General features: G+C 38.4%; 1 protein-coding gene across 1 annotated transcript in view; it reads right to left on the reverse strand.

Annotated features, from left to right (window-relative positions):
- Window positions 1-230: 230 nt before the first annotated feature.
- SEL1L3 (SEL1L family member 3) overlaps window positions 231-20,742 on the reverse strand; it is a 40,922-nt gene continuing 20,410 nt past the window's right edge. Inside the window, exons 11-24 of the mRNA XM_072861408.1 lie at window positions 20,437-20,616; window positions 19,137-19,256; window positions 18,353-18,493; window positions 17,184-17,246; window positions 14,807-14,983; window positions 11,913-12,040; window positions 11,180-11,263; window positions 8,660-8,750; window positions 8,466-8,550; window positions 6,210-6,319; window positions 4,795-4,922; window positions 2,996-3,098; window positions 2,830-2,902; window positions 231-1,516 (exon numbers count right to left, since the gene is read on the reverse strand). Of these exons, the coding sequence (XP_072717509.1) occupies window positions 1,350-1,516; window positions 2,830-2,902; window positions 2,996-3,098; window positions 4,795-4,922; window positions 6,210-6,319; window positions 8,466-8,550; window positions 8,660-8,750; window positions 11,180-11,263; window positions 11,913-12,040; window positions 14,807-14,983; window positions 17,184-17,246; window positions 18,353-18,493; window positions 19,137-19,256; window positions 20,437-20,616 (1,650 nt within the window). The 3' untranslated portion in view covers window positions 231-1,349. The remainder of the gene's footprint in view (window positions 1,517-2,829; window positions 2,903-2,995; window positions 3,099-4,794; window positions 4,923-6,209; window positions 6,320-8,465; window positions 8,551-8,659; window positions 8,751-11,179; window positions 11,264-11,912; window positions 12,041-14,806; window positions 14,984-17,183; window positions 17,247-18,352; window positions 18,494-19,136; window positions 19,257-20,436; window positions 20,617-20,742) is intronic.

The following is a 20,742-nucleotide window of genomic DNA, read 5'->3' on the forward strand; positions in this document are numbered from 1 at the left end:
TCTTACTGAAAAATTCCATGTCTTGATTGAAAAACAAAAGAAAAATTCTTCCAGGTCTGCTCTGTGAAAATGCTGTATTCCCCAAAGAAAGCAGAGGTTGATTGTCCCATCTGAAGCTAAGAAAAACAAACACCTAAATAATGTTCTTGAGAATTTGCAACAGCAAGATATTATGATGAGATAATTTCATCTGACAGGTGCTTTAAAAAACAAATCCTTCACATACAGGCTGAATTAGAAAAATATTTTTATTTACAAGAGTAAATAATGTAGTGCAAGGAGAGTGGATTTAACCCTCAATAATGCATAGATTGATGCAATTTATCATCGGTGATCTACATCATTTTGCAGAGGTACATGCACACCTGCTTTAAAGGTCAGACCTTGCCAGAGCCACTTACCTGACAGCTTTAAATCAGACAGAAGGCATTTGCACTCTATACTTATTATCCATATATCCCATCTAACATTTACCAAATAAACTGTCATTTATACAGGTGTCTTTAAGAGTTACTGAGAACATGAAATAAATCCTTTCCAATGTTATCTATGTAAGAATCCAAAAATAAATTATTCATTCACTTTGTGACACCTGTTCACACTTAAATTTCCTTTTATTTATTCATTAGGGAAGCTACTTTCTTTGGCAGAGCGGGAAACATTAACTGTTGTGTCCAGGGAATTGCTGACACTTGTGAAACTTTGACATTTCAAGGGTTAGCCAGCAGAACTACTGTGTTATGAGCACATTGCAAATCTTCCTGGTGTTTTTCTTTCAAACAAAACACTTTTCACGTCAAAGAGTTTGGTTGGAATACAAAATGCCAAAAAAGTAATTGTTATCATTGCATGTACCGAAGTCCTGGCGGGTGTGCCATGGAACTTGGAAAGTGCTGGTGACTGGGTTTCCCTTTTGTGTCACTTCCATGCTTCCAACTCAGAAAACTCTGGTGACTTCACCAGTAAAATAAGCTGAAATGCAGTAAAGACAATTTAATAAGATATTAGATATGTGAGTAAAATTTATTCTTCATCAAAACTAGTGTGAGGTTTGCTCATTCTTCAATCAGGCAAAGACTTTCATGTTTTCTTCCAGTCCTTCAATGAAATACAGTATGATCATATGTTGGGCATATGAGATAATCTGCATTATCTGTTTGGAGTGTTAAATAAATTGTAGAGGTGGTTTTCCTCTATAGTGGAAAAATTAGATCAGTGAATTCCCCTATGATTTTGGCTGTTGGACTGCATTATTAATGCCACTAATAGGGTGGGTTGCCAGTTCTTAGATTTGTAGTTGTTCATATCCCATCTTCCCGATGGGTGGTCAACCTTAAGAAAACTACACTTCAGCTCGTGGCAAGAGGATTCTGAGGGTTTGAATCCTGCTGTGCTAAATCGTTTGAAAAAGTAGATTCATCTTGCTGTACTAGTCTGGTAGCATCCTCGTTGCTATTCCCTGAGGAAGAAGGTTCATCTGATGATGGTTCTGATCTTGTTCCAGGATAATTACGGGCTTTGGAAAAATATCAAAAGAAATGGTTAAAAAAGACCCCACTGTGTCTAGGAAGTCTATCCAGCAATATTTAAATATTATGTGGATATAAAATCACAATATAAAGATAATACTCAAAGGTTATGAAATATTGAAAGAAGAATATCTGTAACTTTAACTATGTACTTTGTACATATGTAGTATGATTCCCAAGTTATATCAATTATAGCTAGTAAGAAAGGAAAGCGGGGTTTAAGAATTATCTCCATAGTCAGCATATTATTCACAGCTACATGTCTTAAATGCTATCTAGGAATTATAAAATTCAAATAATCTTTTTATATTTAAGGGGGTTTTTTTAAATACTATTCCCTATAGGTGTGGGTTGGCAATGTGGAAAGTAAATTTTTCTGTATTTTATTACAGAAATATGTCAGAAAACAGTATTTTCTGACATAGGCTTAAGCTGCCTCCTGGGATTAAACCACAATGCAAGAAAATGTATTTAGTGGAAGAAATTATTTTCATAACTGGTAATATTAATTTCACGACTTTCCAATCAAGACCCTGTCTTGCAATTTAAAGTGAAACACTTGGTTGAAGCTGGCAATGCTTTTTAAATGATGACTCATTATTTTTGCATGTGATGGTAGGAGGTTTTTTCCCCTTTCCTGAGCAATGTAATTTTGTCTCTGATATCTCTTTCAATACGGTGAGAAAATAATGGGAGTTTTAAGAGACCGAAGTCTGGCATTTGCTTTTCTGTCCCTTAATATTCTGTCCCATCAGAACAAAGAACATACAGCAAACCCTTCTAGTTTAGGACAGGAGGAGTCTGCAAGTGCTGGTTGAATGTATTTACTGATTCTGTTACTGGTCTGAAGAGGCTGAACTGCCTCCAATGTAGCAGCTCTCTGAACCTCACTTTTTGTCCCACCTTGTACCTGAACAGATCCAGTCATATGAAACAGGGAACACAGTCTTATCGCATATTGCAGAGACAACATATGAAATCAAAGTCATATAATTACTCTAACAATACTACATGCTGAGACATGGGAAATAATCTCTTATTTCCAGTCATAATCTCCTGCAGTTAATGTTTTTATTTATTATACCTCCTTTATCAAGGGAAATTCTCCAGAAACCAACAGGTTTAAACTATGCCTCACTTCATCCACCCCTTTACAATGATCAAAAAAATGACTTGTGTGTCAAAGAAGTTGCTGTTCAGAGGTAGCTCTACCAAATCTAGAATTCCTGCTTTTATTTTTGAAGTTTTTACTGAAATAAAAAGATCATTCCTCTTCGGTTTTACTATGACAAATACTTACCAGATAAAGACTGAAAATACTGCACTGCAAATGCAACCAGAATCGATAAAAGAAAGGTTCTCATGAAGTAGATCTGTGACAGTAAGTTTAAAAACATATATTAGAGCAGTGCAAAGCCAAGGTAGTGCTCCAAATAAACTGTGCATACCAAAGGAGCAATACATACCAGAGTAGATTGTAAAATATAGTTCCAGAAAACTCTCATGTAAAAATAAAGCAATGCTAATGAGCATGGACTAATTGATTCTTGGTTACTATTATTCCAGCACCTACAACAAGAAGATTAAAACAACTAATTAGTCCTGCTCTACAATTTTGTGGCATCTGTTGTCTGGGAATCTCAAGTGGGTTTGCAGCAAATCTCAGTAACACAGAAAAACAAGCAGATATTATCATCGCTGTCTCACAGATTGTGAAGTAAACATTCATAGAAATACCAGATTAACCTCATTAAGCACAGAATACCTTACCCTAGGAGTATATTTTTATTTTCTTATTAGTCAACAATGGGTCTAAGCATCCAGGCTACCCTTGCCAAGCAGTCACAGCACAAGGTCATACCCAAGATACTTTGTTCTAACTAATGTGAGTCAACAGCAGTAGGGCTTGATTCAAGATCAGACGTACAAAATCTAGTTGCCTATGCAGAAGACTGGTGCCTAAACCCCCTTTAGAGAAAATGGAGTACTACATAATGCAGTCAGAGCTTAAAGCGCGCTTTAGCTGACTAGCTATGAGGTATCTGTTGTGGGGTGAGCTGAGTTGCTTCTCAGTTCCATCAGTTAGGACTTCACCAACTAGGGGAGTTTGGACAGCTAAATCACAGGCACCTATTTTAAGCTACAATTGATTATTTTCTACCAACCTGAGAAGAGAGGTGGGGGTGTGTGTGTGTATGTAAAAGTATGTGCCCTTCTGGACAAAAGTGTATGATGATGAGAAATCCCTGCAGCACTGTCAGCTCTGGAGTTTTTCTCACTGCAAAGCAGATGGATTCAGCCCAGTGAAGGCAGAATTCAGACTCAAACTTACAGTCCCAGATGGACCAGCTGGTCCAGAAGCCCTATTTATCTGACTGGTACTTTCATGTGGAGTGGAGGTAATTTAGGGTACAAGTTCAGGCTAACTGCAGTGAAGAACAATTTCAGCGGATTGTTGGTGAATTGACAAATGAGGTTTTAATGTTGATATCATCTCCACTTTTTTTGGGTCACAAAACACTCAGTAGCAAAACAGAAGATAAACCACTCATTCTTGGTTCACAGCCTCATGTATTAACCATCAACTCCTCCTTCTTCAAATATCTGAAAGGCAATTCCACAAATCCACCAAATATTGTGTAAGCTTCCCATTCCCACTGTGCTTTTCAACACATGTTGCTTTACCCAGGTAAAGGAAACCTAAGTTCTGTACCAGAACCAGAGGTCTTTAGGTGGTTTGTGCATGAACAGTGCTGGCACAGGCAGTTCAGACATCAGACCTGTAACCTTCTCACATATCTAATATTCTGTGCCCCAACATCTGTGCCCGGATGCTCTGTGTGAGCAGAAACAGGCTGGAACATCTTTGCAGAATAAATAGGAAGGATTGCTATTATCCCAATTACATACTTCTAAATTCCTCATTAAAATTATGCTATATTTATCATTAAAAGATTGTTTTGGACAGTATACAAATTGTCAGTGCCTAACTTAGGAACTGAAATATACAGAATGGGAGAAGACCTCCTGGATCATTAAATCTAGTCCCTGCTATTTCAGGTAACCACATATAATCAGGTCTCTCAAAACAGGCATAAACTTAAACACATTTAGGCAGTTTAAGCATTTCGAGCATGTTGACCTTAACCTGCCTTAAATCATACAAGTGAACAAAGTTAATAATTACAGGAGTTGCTGTTCTCCAGAGTAAATGCTACTTACATGGAAAAACAGAAGATGCTGATTAAGGGGAAAAGAGACTCACCTGTAATAAAGTTCCTGAAGAAGTGAAGTGTTACTAGAATGCAATGCCTGATCAATTTCCAAGTGATCCAGAATGTAGGAAGGTATGGAGTTGCCCTCTTCTAAGACAAGGGCCAAATTAAAGAAACCCTAACAATAAAAAACATATACACACTTTATAACCATTACATTTTCACATGTGTATTTAAGGTCTAATGTAACCATCAAGTATCTAAATAATTATAACTGTCTTCTGTAAATTCATTTAGTATAATGGGATCTTCACTGAATAATTACAAGAGCCTTCTCTCCTAACCATATACCCAGGTAAATACTGAAAATGCAAAAGAATTAGCATTCATTTGTTGTGACACTGTTTTCTTAGAAACCATCTGGAAAAAGATCTGAGCTTTCTCATTTTTAGTTGCTGTTTAAACACAGCCACCGTATCACACTGTAATCTTTTATCTATTAGGGAAATATAGACAGAAAGCAGAAATGTTCCATTACGATTTAATTCCCCTCCACCTAGCTCTATAGATCAATAGCAATCTGAATAGTGAAACTGAGAGCAGAAATTTGCTCCATGCAATTTAAATCCTTAATCTTACATTTTGACAAGTCTTAGGCATCCGTATGTCTTTTGAGAGCCATGAAGATGAACACATAGGAGATGTATTACAGGATTCCCCATCAGTTTAGCTTTCATACTTTAAAGTAACTGTTTTACCCCTCTCCTTTGCTAGTTTAGCAGTAATGTTTTGTCCCAATATCCTCAAAACAGGACCCAACTATGCCACCTCCAATAAATTCACATACAAGATACTGTCTGGGGACATTGTCATAGGCACAGGGAGAACAGAATATTGCACTGAGGACGCTTCAGGAAGGTCTGAAGGCAGGGCACTTAGTGTTGAAAGACTCCATATCTTTGGTAACGTGACATGGTGTATCTTTTCATTATAAAACCTTTTAAGATGAAGCTTTTGTTAGTGGAGTGAACAAAATTCACCCTAGGATTCACTCAATATACGAAGGGAAGCAGACCAGTCTTCTTGATTTTTCCTAAAATAGCAGAGGATAGGACTGGAATAAAACTCAGCAGTCTATTAATTCTTCCCCTTGCAGAGGCACAAATACCAAGGTCACAACAGAATCAACTTTGTCAAGGTAGGGTAGCACTGAATTAGGCCATTCACCTTTAGCTTTCAAAACAGCCTAATTCTAGGACTGTCCATCTATGCTAAGTTTACCTTCTATTATCATGAAACAGCAACTACTGACTCACATGGTATTTTGAAATAATTATACTTTATTCTAGCAGGTCTCTTCAGTGCACAGATGTAGACAAGCAGAATAACCAGTCTCATGTGAATCCTCAGATTGTTCTAAACTCCGATTTTTTTTTTTTAAAACACAATACAACTGCAGACCCACCTGTGAATCTCCCTCTAATGCAGCTTGTGCGTACATCCGCATTGAGAGCTCAAGGTCTTTAGACTGGTTCTGGTAACCATAGTAGTAGAAATCACCCATCTTCAAATAAGCTGTGGAGGAAACCAGTAGCAGATCATTTAGAGTATTTGTAGAGATAGAATTAACCAACTATTAATGTGATGGAGAAGTTAATAGTAATTCTATTTAAAGCAGCATATTAAAAAAAAAAAAAGGTACTCTCTCTCTCTGGTTGTCTCTGTGGCTACTTTACATCAAACTGACTACTGGAAATATTTATCCTGGCTGAAATTTCTCATGGTTTCTCTTTAATGAATTTAGTGAACGATATTGCTACTTTTACAAAAACTAAGACTTAGAGACTTTAATACTGTTTTCCTTCTTCACCTGTTGAATCTGTCTTTGGGCAACCTGTAGCCTTATTATTCAGGTTAGCCCTACTAACTTGATGAGACCTAAAAACATGCTGCCTAAGTGCTTGTTCTGTACCTGTCACTACGGTGGCTGAACCTACCCCAAAAGTTACAGAACTTTGCTGATGATAATTTCATTAGTTTCAAATGCAATCCAACTCAGGACAATGATAGGTATAGAATTTTCCTGGACTAGAAGGAAGCAAAGCCCAGGAAACATTTTACAAACATCTTTCTGTGATATTGCACAGTAATGAAATGTGCCAACAGAGTGGGCATTGACCCAGACACGAGTAAGCATAACATTGCACTAATCTATGCTAAAGAGTTTAAAAACTCCCATGACCATGTCTACACTTATCTGACCTAAGCTTTTCCCAAATGGTTTGAAACACTTCTACACCTTGTCTTGGGTGTCTATGGCAGCTACCTAGAAATCCCACCTGTTTTTACAGTGGACTATAGCAGAGCTCTTCCAGGAAGCAAGTCAGTCACTGACCCAACAGCAAAGGCAGAAAGACTACGTGGACGGGCTGGCACAGATGCAGAGTGGAAGGCCATGAACACTGTAGTGAATCATCAAGAAGAGAGTTCCCCTCAACCATACCAACTGCATCATTCCAGCCCTGACCCAGAGAGCACTCCCGTAACAGGCAGTAGCCCTGAGAATCTCTGCTACCAGGGTTAGACTCTCTGTCCCAGGGCCTACACTGGGGATTTGATCCTCCAGTACTGCAGAGAGGAGTCTGAGATAAAACTCCCCTTATGTTACTCATGTGAGGAAGAGATAAAGTAATAAAATCCTTCCCCTGTTCAAGCCAGCAAGTCATCTCTCCTTTACTTGAATGGAATCACAGTCTCACCCCATGAGTCTGACGTTCAGAAGCTTTTCTAATGCAAGATTGTACCAGTGGATCTACCAAAAGGTCATCCAAACTGCACCTTGCTAAGGCATCTACAAACTCTTCATGAAAGCTAACGGGGTTTGTCAGGTCCTGTAGCTTCAGGCTGCATCAATGTGGTATTCAGTTTCCACGCTGCTGTGTATTTAAATTAATAGCTTGAATTATTTTTACACTCCACTTTTCCACGTGCTTATTACCACGTGCTTATTATTAAAGCACTTAAACCTTCTTGTGAGACAATCAGATCAATGTTTTCAAATACTGAATAACTCTTTCAAAGACACCAAAATGACTTGGTCACTAAAGTCACAGATGTAGTAAAATTTAAGGCCGGAGGAATGTAACTTATATGTAAATAAACCTTCTCTTCCAGAAAGGCTTTTTTTTTAACAGAGAATCCTTTAGTTCCTCAAGGTAAGCTGTGCCAATGTTGATAAACTCTGTACCCTAACAGAAAAACTCATAATAAATTACATAAGGAATCTTTAACCTTCATTAGTTTCTCATGACTCAATTAAGATATGGAATTATATTTGCTTTTGGATTTTCTCTTTGATAAACTAAACAGCATGAACTCCTAAAGTCTACTGCTGTTTTTTTTTTTTCTTAAACCTTGAGTCAATTGCTCAGGCTCCTAAATATCTAGCCCCTTCTCAGGGCTTAGCTTTTTTCTTTTATTCAAATTTTATCCATTTTATGCCATAAAAAGGAAATTCTCAGAAAAGCTGTGCTGAAACACAACACTTAAAATACCTTTTTTCCTGCTGATATTCCTATCAAAACACTAAAAAGGAAATGTATGATAAGCAGGGATTACTCTTCCCTTAACTTGCTCGCTCACATAGAAGTTGTAACAAACGTAGTTTTTGAAATTAAAAAAAAGGTAAAATTAAATTTCAGAAAGAATTCTGTATACATACCAAATGAGGGTGCATTGACTTGAGAAACAGAGAAATTGTAGTATCTCCAAACACAATCAGTTGCTAGGTATTTCCTTGCTAGGTCCTGGAAAGAAAATAATTGATCCATTCATATCACAGATAAGAGATTAGGATCACATTATTATTAACAAGTGTTCCTTTTAGGATAATGAGTTGTGAATACATTTACTTACTGGTCTTTCTTCACAGATGTGTGCTAAATTTGACTGTGACACTTCAATCCCAGTTTCAGCTGCTAAAACGTAATGCAGCAGAGCTTCATGCCTAATGTTAGATAAAATAAATTAGTGAAAAACCTAACAAAAATAACATTAATTTTAGTTCTAGTTAAAAAAACCACTAAATAAATTGATAAAATCACCTAGGAGCAAAATTTTGGTACAAGGTTTAAAAGCAAGAGGCTGGCAAACCCATGCAACAGCTACATCTACTGGCAATGCTTGGTGTAACAAGCCACGCTGGATCTCAAGAATGTGCGGTGTTTTCTCTCTTGCATTGAAGCTAGATTGGCTCCAGTGTGCACTTAGAGTAAGTCCAAGATGGATGATAAAGTTGAATTGATATTAAGCCAAATTATCTATTTAAATGTTTCAGATAAAACATTCTTAAAAGACTCTTACCTCCTCCACTGAAAAAAACCCCGTGATTAACTTAGCTGTGTATATGTCTGTCAAACATCCGAGTACTTCTCTGGTATGCTTTATCCTTTTATCTCTATGACTTGTTTGTCTTATCTTTTTAGACTATGGGCTCTTTGGAACAGGAATTGTCTCTCATTATATTTGAATGTGTGAATAAAATAACAGTCTCAGTCTCTCTATGCACTCTAGGAACCTCACTGACTGTAAAGCAAGTAATAAAGGCTAATTTTACATTTGCAGTATAGCAATTCAGTATTGCAGTACAGTGGTACTGCTCATGATTCCAGAGGAGAGCATCTCTCATGTTCTCTGTCACTCATCTACTCAATATTATGAAGACTAAGCATTCAAAATTAAAAGGAAGTCTTTAAAATTATGTGTTTGGTTTTAAAATTATAAGATAAACTTATACCAAGATAACAAGATAAACACCAAGTACACTTAGTGTACTTTTTTCCTACTAAAGATTCCTATTAAAGGGTCATGCTTCCAGTGGTTTTCTCCACAACACAAAGCTAAAACCATGGCAAGTTTCAGGGTTCAATGATTTGGTTAACTGGAAGCAAATATGGTTAAATACGCATTTGACTTCAAGAGTAGGTGCTTAAGCAAAGAAACTTTAAATGAAATTGTGAAAGCAGTTGCCCTTACAGAATTAGCAGGTGTAACCTCCTGTTTCCCAACTGCTTCTGCAAGATTACAAATTCTTCCTTGTACTCGCCCTGTAAAAACATCTGGGACAATGGAGACGTGGCACCACAGAAGGAATTCAGGGTACCTAAGCTGGGAAGTTAGTTCTTCTGGTCCTTAAGTCTCAAAGGGCAATTCAGAAAAGAAACTACATTTAAGGCCTTTAAATCAGTCTCTGAAGATCAAATTACCATGACTAACAGGTGTGTAGAACACGTGGCTGCTAACACCAATGACTGAGGAACACATATTACTTGGTCTGCTTGGCAGTGTAACAATTTACACCTGTGCAAGATACATGAAGAAGTATTCAGAAGCAAAGATTTCAACATGAACATACTCCTGAAACCAGACATGACTAGGACCAGTATTTATAAGTAACCAGCCATACACTCCCAGTCACTAGCATCTCAAGTGGGACTCCAGCAGATTTTTCCTCCTAGCTGTTGAGACCAGACCTTCTGGGATCTTAATGCTCTACCTGTCATGTCCACAGGACTTTCATGTGACTGTATGCAGAGTGAGCTGGGCAGAGTCACAGGCTCATACATCAGAACATGCTACAAAAATATTAACTGAGAGTTTTTCTGCATTGAAAAGTGAGGTCAAGTCTCAGGAGAAATGTCTGTGACAGACTGAATAAAAAGAAACAACTTCTAGGAATGGGCTACTCCAGAACAGTCCACTGATAGTTGCTTGTAGATCTCCTAAGCCTGAAGCACTAATTAAGTGCTAACAGGGGGAGGCTGCAGGACTAAATGAGCCATTGTCTTAATCACATATGACAGTTTAATGCCTGCACATACAGTACCTGATGCTCATGCCTACAGGTCACTGCAAAAATGGAGCATTAACCTGGAGGCTATTTTGAAACCTCTTGGTTGGCTCATTGGATATTGTAGCCTCCTATTATACTTTACAGAAAAGATAATATTAACCATAAAAAAAAAGAACAAATCTAATCCAGCAGCCTGAGTTTTCATCACATGGAATAATGCAGAAGACAGAAAGCAAAGTATGGGTTTTGGAACAGAAGGAATATTAAAAGCAAAAGGCACTCCTCTGGCTAATCCAGTGCACATTACATGCTACAGTACTGTGGGATGAAAATCATGGACAGCAGATACAACACTATTTCACTCTACAAACTCCCTCTTTTTCACTTGATTCTGTCAGAACTGTTGAATTATGCCTGGGGTCAACTCCTCCTTCCCTTTATGTCAATGAGTGTTTTGCTAATGATTTCAGTGGTGCTGCTATTTGTGGGTTTTTTGAGGTGATGGTCCAATGTTGATTATTTTATCATGCTATGAAGTAAGTGAAAAATAGAAAATGAACTTGAAAAGAACAGAACAAACATACCATGAAAGTTCCAGATAAGCATTGAGAGCTTTTCTGATGACGTGACCTAAGTAGCCATTCTTCTCTGCAATGTGTTTTGCCCAGCTGTAGAAAAGAACAACAACAAAATAATAGAAAAAAATGAACAGCCACGCTCCAGTAATGTTATCCCAGCTCACACTGACTCAAAGGACACAAAAGGATATGAGATCACCTTCTCACTTCTTCCATAAGGCAAACTATGGGATTTCACAGTAATTGCTGCATCAGCCTTGTAACTGTTGACTGAATGAGAACATTTTGTCCATTCATCTCCATAAGCATATCAGAGGCATCCTATGTTTTTTCTTGGCAAAATTACTTACCTTTTTTTTTTTTAAAGAAAACAAACATAAGTTAATAAGTGCTATAACTAATTATCTGTCTTTTTCTTGATGCAAAATACCAGTCCTACCACATCAGGAGCCTGATATTTCTTGAAAATCAAATAAGCATGGCTTTGTTAGATACAACCTCTCCAAGATGTTCCAGAAAAAAAAGTACTAAAAGTACTCAGCATCTCCCAAAATCTACTGGTCATTTAAATAATCCACATATTCATGTGGATCAAACTTTACTACAGAAGAACCTTTTGTCGAGGAGATAAGCACCATGAAGTACAAGATATTTAGACTATGGACTTAAAAAATCACCAATAATCAAAATAATCCCACCAGAAATATATTCTCCTTTAACAAATGGTTTAATTCCTTACATTACAGCTTTTTCTGGATCTCTAGGGAAGTCTTCCATATTTCCTGTGATGTAGTATAGAGAACATCGTAAAGTCCCTTCTATGTGTCCTCCTTGGGCAGCTTTATAGAAATAGCGTGCAGCAACTGTCTGTGAAGAAACAAGACACAGTTAGCAACTCTGCATTATTAATATTTATTGAGTTTTATTTCCCGGGACTCATCAAATGACTTAAAAGAGGCAATTGGCTAATGAGGGCAAGCCAGTTTAACTACTTTTAATGTACTTAAAAAGTTTCTTCTAACTTTTCAATAGTTTAGGCTGGAAAACGGTTTTTGAAAACATAAATTCTGGTAATACATTGAGTGTCAAATAGAAAAGTGTCTAAATGTCTAACTAACATCTGGTAGCATACAAGTCTTGTGTGCACTGACAAAAGTAAAATCAGTTATTCACTAGTAGGGAGATTAATAAGGAATCATGGAGAAGAGACACAGAATGGGACTTTTACACCGGCAATGCCTAAGTGAAGGCTGGGGAGCAGTGGCAACGCTCAGTATGCCCAGCAGTGCACAACCACAGTGCTCAAGCCTCTGAAACTGGCTTATAAATGATAACACAGGCTGAGTAGGCAGGGCCAGGGCCACAGAAGCAGGAGGGCTGTGTGACTCTCCATGTTTTACACTCAGAAACAGTAATCTGTAATGTAAACCAAAGCAGCATACAGCCTGAAATCACGGAATCGTATAGGTTGGAAAAGACCTTTAAGATCATCGAGCCCAACCATAAACCTAACGCTACCAAGACCACCACTACACCATGTCCCTAAGCACCTCATCCAAACGTCTTTTAAATACTTCCAGGGATGGTGACTCAACCACTTCCCTGGGCAGCCTGTTCCAATGCTTGATAACTCTTTCAGTGAAGAAATTTTTCCTAATATCCAGTCTAAGCCTCCCCTGGTGCAACTTGAGGCCATTTCCTCTCGTCCTATGGCTTGTTACCTGGGAGAAGAGACCGACCCCCACCTCTCTACAACCTCCTTTCAGGGAGTTGTAGAGAGCAATAAGGTCTCCCCTCAGCTTCCTTTTCTCCAGGCTAAACAATCACAGTTCCCTCAGCTGCTCCTCATCAGACTTGTGCTCTAGACCCTTCACCAGCTTCGTTGCCCTCCTCTGGACACGCTCCAGCACCTCAATGTCTCTCTTGTAGTGAGGGGCCCAAAACTGAACACAGTATTCGAGGTGCGGCCTCACCAGTGCCGAGTACAGGGGCACGATCACTTCCCTAGTCCTGCTGGCCACACTATTTCTGATACAAGCCAGGATGCCATTGGTTTTCTTGGCCACCTGGGCACACTGCTGGCTCATATTCAGGCGGCTGTCAACCAACACCCCCAGGTCCTTCTCTGCTGGGCAGCTTTCCAGCCACTCTTCCCCAAGCCTGTAGTGTTGCATGGGGTTGCTGTGGCCCAAGTGCAGGACCTTGCACTTGGCCTTGTTGAACCCCATACAATTGGCCCCAGCCCATCGATCCAGCCTGTCCAGGTCCCTCTGCAGAGCCTTCCTACCCTCAAGCAGATCAACAGTCTCGCACAACTTGGTGTTGTCTGCAAATTTAGTGAGGGTGCACTTGATCCCTTTGTCTAGATCATTGATAAAGATATTAAACAGAACTGGCCCCAACACAGAGCCCTGGGGAACACCGCTTGTGACCGGCCGCCAACTGGAGTAAACTCCATTCACCACCACTCTTTGGGCCCGGCCATCCAGCCAGTTCTTTACCCAGTGAAGAGTACACCCGTCCAAGCCATGAGCAGCCAGTTAATAATTTATTTAATAAATTATTAATAAATAAATTTATTTATTAATAAAAAATTATTTATTTCAGGAAATTTTTAACCATCGATATATGTTTTCTGTGAGTGAGCATGGACTTCAGAATATCCATCACAGCCATAACTTCTTTCCCATGGCTTTGGTGAATAAAGAAACCTGGGCACTTTTAGGTGTACTCTTATAATCAGTCCACTCTGAAATGTGTATTTTGGTCCCCGGGGAAGGAAAACGTGTCTGTCAAATGCATGTGTTGGTGGGCGCTGCTGCTGTTGGCAGCAGAAATGCTCGCTGTCTGGAGTATATGCAGATTTCAGAACTTAAATGCCACACTGGAAACATCTTTTAGCTCCAAGCAGAAGGTCTGCTTGCATTTATTACAGCCTACTTCACTATGTTTGTGCTGTCGGTCGTGAACTACCTACACAAAGCATTTTTTGCGAAGTTAATTAAAAAAAACATAACCAAAGTAGACCCTTCCTATTAGGGGAAAATAACTTTTCTCATTGACACATGCAAAATTAAATAAATGGACCATGTCACAGAAAGACAAATCAAAATAGTGCAGTTTATCAGGACTATATTAAAACAGTTATATATGGAAGTGTGGCTTGAAGGTGTTTTACCACAGTTCTGAGGTTCACAGAAGCTATGTGAATGTAGCTGATTACAAGTTCAGTAACAAGGTACTGCTGCTTTCATCTGTTGTGGAAAGCATCCTTTCCCTACATCCTTTCCAATCTAAAACTGAGAGAAACCGAAAGGATCACATGATGTGAGAGTACACACTATCCTGGCTGGCATCACTGGAAGGAGGAAAGCAAAGGCAGTCCCTGGAGCTAAACCTGCACCTGCTTCATTTCTCAATTAAAGGAACACAAACACATGCACATAAGTATGACTGAGATATTTGAGTAACATCTCTCTCTAAGCAATCTGGCTGAATTCTCCATGACACCTTTCTTTGTGATAAAAGGTATCAAAATCCAACTCAGAGTGAACACAGCAGTCTCAAGAATGAAGCAAAAACTTCTAAACTGGGCCCATACATAAGAAATAGTACTATTAAATATTTACTCACTTGATTTCTACCAGGTACTCCAGGGTAAATCCCATCTAAATAAAGGACACCAAGGTTGTACGACGCATCTGGATTTCCCAATTCTTCAGCAATTAACCAGTGTTCGGCTGCTTTTCTGTAGTCTCTTTTAAAATTGTGGTAATACCATCCCAATCCATTCACTGCCTGGGGCAAGCCCTTAGGGAAGGAGAAGAGCAGTCTCAGCTCACACGTTTGATTCTGCTTGGGGTCACTTCGCAATTCCAACCTGCTGCTCGACTTTGGGTGCTCTCGTGAACTTGCCAATCTAGATGCCTGGCACAAGGATGCCGCCAAAATTACACTGGTCTCGGACTAAGGAATATAAAGGTTTGCTGTCTTTTTTCACACTGTTCTTCTTTGTGGCCTCATATCGAGAGCAAGGAGTAAGACCCCAGTGTCGTCTTATTCTCTAGAGTCTCAGCCGTGTCTACATTCAGATTTGTACTTGTTGACAAGAACAAACTACGACTGTTTTTCACCTGTTTCCTCTGCAAAGCCAAAATGGGACACCTATTCTTGTGAACTCCCAGAACCTGGTTGACAGCATAAGCAATCCAAAAAACCACTTCTTTTAAACTAGAACATTTCCCTAAGAATAAATAGGAAGCAATGAACACAGAACTTTGTGATGCTGTTTTCAAAATGTACGTGACCAGCACCATACATATCTGTGTAAGATAGTGCTACATGCTATTACTAAGTTGCATCTTTGCATCAATAATTATGGATCAAGAGGAGAAAATCTTCCTGGGACAGTTTTTATTTTGGTTGCAATGAGTCACCGTCTCCTTGCATAAACTTGTGGATCATACGGTGGCTCTAAGTATGCTAGCAATTCAAATTAATCCATACCAACAAACGTGAACATGCTATTTACTCTTATTTTATAATATATGTTTAATAGCAACCATGCCAGAACAGTGACATAAGGTAAAAGCTACCTAAAAAAATCTCAGTGCACAAATACAAGTTATTTGCTTGCTACTGTTGGCTTCTACACTGCACAGTCTCTTCTGTAATCTCTGTAGAAAGAACTGCATACTACTGGCACTTACAAAGGCCCCCTGGAAAAGGATTCCTCTTCCTTTCAGATTTGAACAGTGTTACTAGCTTACCCATTAAAATGCAAAAGCAGTTAAACTTTTCAATAATTACGGTGTTATTCTTGTATAGAAAATGTGCACCGGAGCATAAAAACGTAAGTATCTGGGTTCAGGGAGAGTAAGGAAATTGTTGTCTCTAGGATGCTTCCTGGAATCTGTTCCTCAGATCCTGAGTCAAGGGAATTTTGATCACACTGTGAAAACCACTCACTTTATTCAAGCCTTTCCCAAACAGTAGAACAGGTAGTCTCTCCTGTTTCAAAGGAATTATAGAACTGGCATAATTCTTTTCTGATGGTGGTCAGCAGTGAAGTCCTATTGCATTGTCAGTAATTAAACTAGTTCTGGTTCTAGAACTAGGAAGGTACTCAAGGTCTAGGTACTCTCTTATTTTTATACTAAGGACCAGATCATGGCCTGGGTAATCTGACTGTACTAGATCATTAAATGGAGTGAGGCTCCTCTTCTCTGTGGTGCCTGTCAATGTTTCCCCCTGCTATGGAAAAAATCAGAAGGCTTTGGGACATCCAGGTCTTCTCCCCAAAAGTAGAAGAGCTGGCCAGAGAGAGCACATACAGTCTTTTTCCAGTCACCAGCATACCCTGGCAGACTTCTAACTCTAAGCAGAGAGAACTAGCTATAAACCACCACAGCTCAGGGGTGGTGGGACAGGAAGCCGCCATTCTTCTGCATTCAGCTCCTGTGCTGCAGGAATGCACCATCACTCAGTGCAGACTGCAGAAGTACAATCCAGACCTCGGTCTTTACTCTTTTTCATTCACATTACAACTTAAAGACGCTCTGTTATTATAGCAAAGACTGCTGGCGTGGATTTTCAAAGACGGCAGTTATCTCTACCTGACTGGAGAGATCACCATGTCAAAAGCTCAAGCCTGGTAGGCACTCCTATGAAAAAACATACCTAGCATGGTCTAGAAGAAAATGTTCAGGAACATGAGGCAAAAACATACTCCTGAATCAACTATTCACTCTGTAAGTCCCTTAAGTATCAAGTTCCAAAAGATGTAAGTAGAGAGAATTCTTTTTCTTCCTTAGAAATTTTGGCTGATTTTGAGTGGTCTAGTCTCCCAGTATGGGGAAACAACGCTTTCACCATTCACGGTGAAGACACTGGGAGAAACAACTAGTATTTACACTAAATTATGGTAATAGGCATTTTATATAAATCAGAGTTAATTATTATTAGGCACCTGGTATAGAACTTTTACAATAAAATATTTATTACATTTTACCTTGGCTGCTGCTTTCTTCATCAATTCCAAAGCAAGTTTTGTATTCTTTTTCACACCTTGGCCCTAGGAAACAGATAGGTGAAACAATAATTGTTTACATATACAGTATACTGGCTGATGAAAATTCACATATACACATTCAAAATGCATTTTAACATTGATACTATTATTTACTAGGTGTTATTCAGCTTTGAACACCTACAACAAAAAAAAGCAGCTTTGTGCTCATCCTTCATTTACAGCTTTACAAAATCTCAATGATTCAGTCTAGCAAAAATTATTTCACCAGTCGATTGCAGTGATTTTTATGGGTAAATAATATCACAGATCTTTAATTTTTGGCAACTAAGGAAGAATGAATAGCATTCAAAGGTGCACAGATTGTTCACGATTTGGCAATGAGTATGAGCTCTCAGCTCAGAAGAGGGATATCAAGAGTGTCTCCAGAGGAAATACACAGATGTTATGCTGATGATGTCCATATAAATTAATTCCAGACACGGGTCAAACAGACTATGGGTGCTCAAAATTAACACAAGCAAAACTTAAGCAAGCCTTTTGTAGAGAACAGCAATCCACTATCAAAGGAACAAGATGAAGACCTAACAGTTATTCACTAATATCTCTAACCTTTAGTACTGTTGAATGTCTTACGGGTGACACCGCTTAGCTGATAAAACATATTTGACTCAGGTGGGGTTATGCCTGAGTTTAGCCTCTGCTGTCTACTGCTTCTAGCAGGGAAAAACTAACTGCATGCAGAGACTATTTAATTCCTACTAAAAAAAAATTCCCAGAGATCTAATAAAGGTTATTCTAAGAAAGGATCGAAGTTTCACCTATATCTCTACACCAAGGCCTATGCCTACTAGCTGGTTAGATTTTTGAGGTGACAAGCCGTTAGGAAAAATTAGGATCCACAATTTAGGTGGTATTTTGATCCTGAATCCAGCTAGGAACAAAGTGACTAAACTGCTTTTAACTTGCTCTTTTTAAAATTTTTGTGCATATCTGGTAAAAATCAACATTAGCTTTATAACTATTGATTGATTTTCAGAGTAAATCTAAAAGCACTTGTATACACTTTCACAGTGTCACTGCAGATAACTTACAAACCTCCATGTCATAGGAATGATTTTTTTGAAGTGAAAATATGAAAAGTTACTTACCTTAAATAACACAATGGAATAATCATATATTAACACTGGATCTTCTGTTTCTATTGCACCCTTTGCATACCATTCTATTGCAGCTTCAGGATTTTTTGCCACTCCTTGTTGGCCCCAAAACAGCATCTGAGCCAGCCGTTGCTAAAAGAAAACAACATAAGCACTAATGTTGTAACTGCTAGTATTGAAACTGGAATTGCAGGAGCAGATTTTTGCAGGCTTAAATGGATTTTAAATATGTGAAGAAACTAGTTATACATCCTCAACAGTTTGAAAACAATTGGTTATCAGGAATATTCAGAGGGCTTCCCAGTGGTGAAATGTACTGATATCAAATCTACAGCAGGGTTTTTTTTTTTTTTACAGCTATCAGTACCACAAAAGTCTGGCTTGATTTAAGTGCAGAGGTAAGTGATAAAGGCAGATTTCATGCATGCAAATGGCTCAGTATTACAACATATTGCTGCTGGTCTCAGATCAGCAGCAATAACTGCACCATGTCAAATACAAACCCAGGGAAAATGATCAGAGAAGGAGGTTGCTAAGTCTTGACAAGTCTTCCCTTTTGCCTTACATCATTGTTACAGCTTTTTGCGTGATCACTGGATATTATCAGGCAGAAACATGGGAAATAGTTCAAGCTCACAAGAAAGAAGCAATTCTGGGCGCAAAGTGAAAGCATCTGTCCGCTTCACTCTCCTCCACAACTTTCCTACATAGTCTATAGATGTACACACATCATGTGTGTATAAAACCAAGAAAGGGGAAATGTATTACTTTATACCTGTGCAGCTGCATTTCCTCTTGTTGCTTCATGTTTTAACCACATAAAGACATCACCATTTTCTTTTGTTTGAGCTTTTAGCAGTTCATCATCCATCAGCCTTATAGTTTCAACAAATGCCTGAAGAGTAGGTGAACAGAAAAAAAATTATTACACAATGAATTCATACATCTGCCACCAAAATAAAAATGTTGCCCATTTCCTGTTTATCCCTAAAAATTTGTGACCAATTCTGGGTTTTAAAATTCTCACCACCCCTCTGCTGGCCAGTGCATTAAAAACCATCCTTATATCCAGTGTAAAAACTATTTACTGCTTCGTTACAGTACAAAACTGTAAGTCCACTCTACACTGGAAAGATATGCCAAGATGTCAACAACTGAACTCCCCCCACACACACACCCCTTTGCAGTTTTAAATGCACTTAATAATGGTAAAGAAGTGCTTTTAAGCCTTTTAAGGCTTTTTAGTTTCTATAGAAATCTCTCTTAAAAGATTAAAAAAAAGGCTGGCAGAAAGCTTGATGAAGACCTGCCCTACACCACTCTTATCTAGGTGGCTGTCTGCTGATTTTTAGTTCTTCAGCAATCAAAAGGTCTCTATTTTTCGTACAATAATCATTCTTTCTGATAAGCCAGGATTCTGGTACTGGCCTACCGTAATTATTTTTTACAGATAAAGTTGTGTTACCTCCTGTTTAGCAGCTCATTCTAAAATCTTTCTAACCTTAATCTAACCATTCTAATTAGAATCTAATCATTCTAACCTTATCTCATCAGATAGCTATCTAACAGCCAAATCTTTACATTTGATTATAGAAAAGGCATAAGTACGAAGAGGACAATTCATCTTTTGCATGAACTTCATGATGTTTGGCTATTGAAACAGCTGATCAGTTGCTTAATAAACACATCAAATTATATTAATAATTAAAAAATCTGAGTGAGGAATTAAGGCCTAAGAATAAGACTTAGACTTTACTGAAAGACAGACATGTGGACAATTCTGAGGATTTGAGCCTAACTTTGATTTAGTTTCTCCCTTGCTAAGAAACGGAGTAATGATACCTACATATAATTTGGGGGATTTTGTAACAATCATAGAATCATTGAATGGTTTAGGTTGGAAGGGACCTTTAAAGATCATTTAGTCCAACACCCCTGCCATGGGCAGGGACATCAATCTGATGAGCTAGTATTTGTAAAGCAAGACAAAAACGTTCTGGCCACGTAATTAATATTAATATATGAAAACTCATTTGCACAGAAAACAAATTCAGATACACTTATAACTCTTTTACCTGTTCCCCTTTTATAGTGTGTTGATCCAACGATGTCTTTATTGCAATATTACTGTAATAAGCATACGACAGCTCCAAATCAAGTGGATAGTTATTAATGCCTTGGTAATGTTTATAGCCAAGATTCATCACAGCAAGTCTCTCATTCCCCTGAGCGCCAACCAAACTATACAGCAGTCCCTGGCAAAAATCAACAGACATAAACAAGAGTGAATTCACTGCACATCTCACAAGTTTAGCACTTTGGTGGAGATTTATAGGGAACAGAGTGTTCATACTGGTAGCTGATATACTAGCTGTACCATG

This window comes from Ciconia boyciana, chromosome 5 (genome assembly GCF_034638445.1).
Source record: "Ciconia boyciana chromosome 5, ASM3463844v1, whole genome shotgun sequence".
In the NCBI taxonomy this organism is placed as follows: Eukaryota; Metazoa; Chordata; class Aves; order Ciconiiformes; family Ciconiidae; genus Ciconia; species Ciconia boyciana.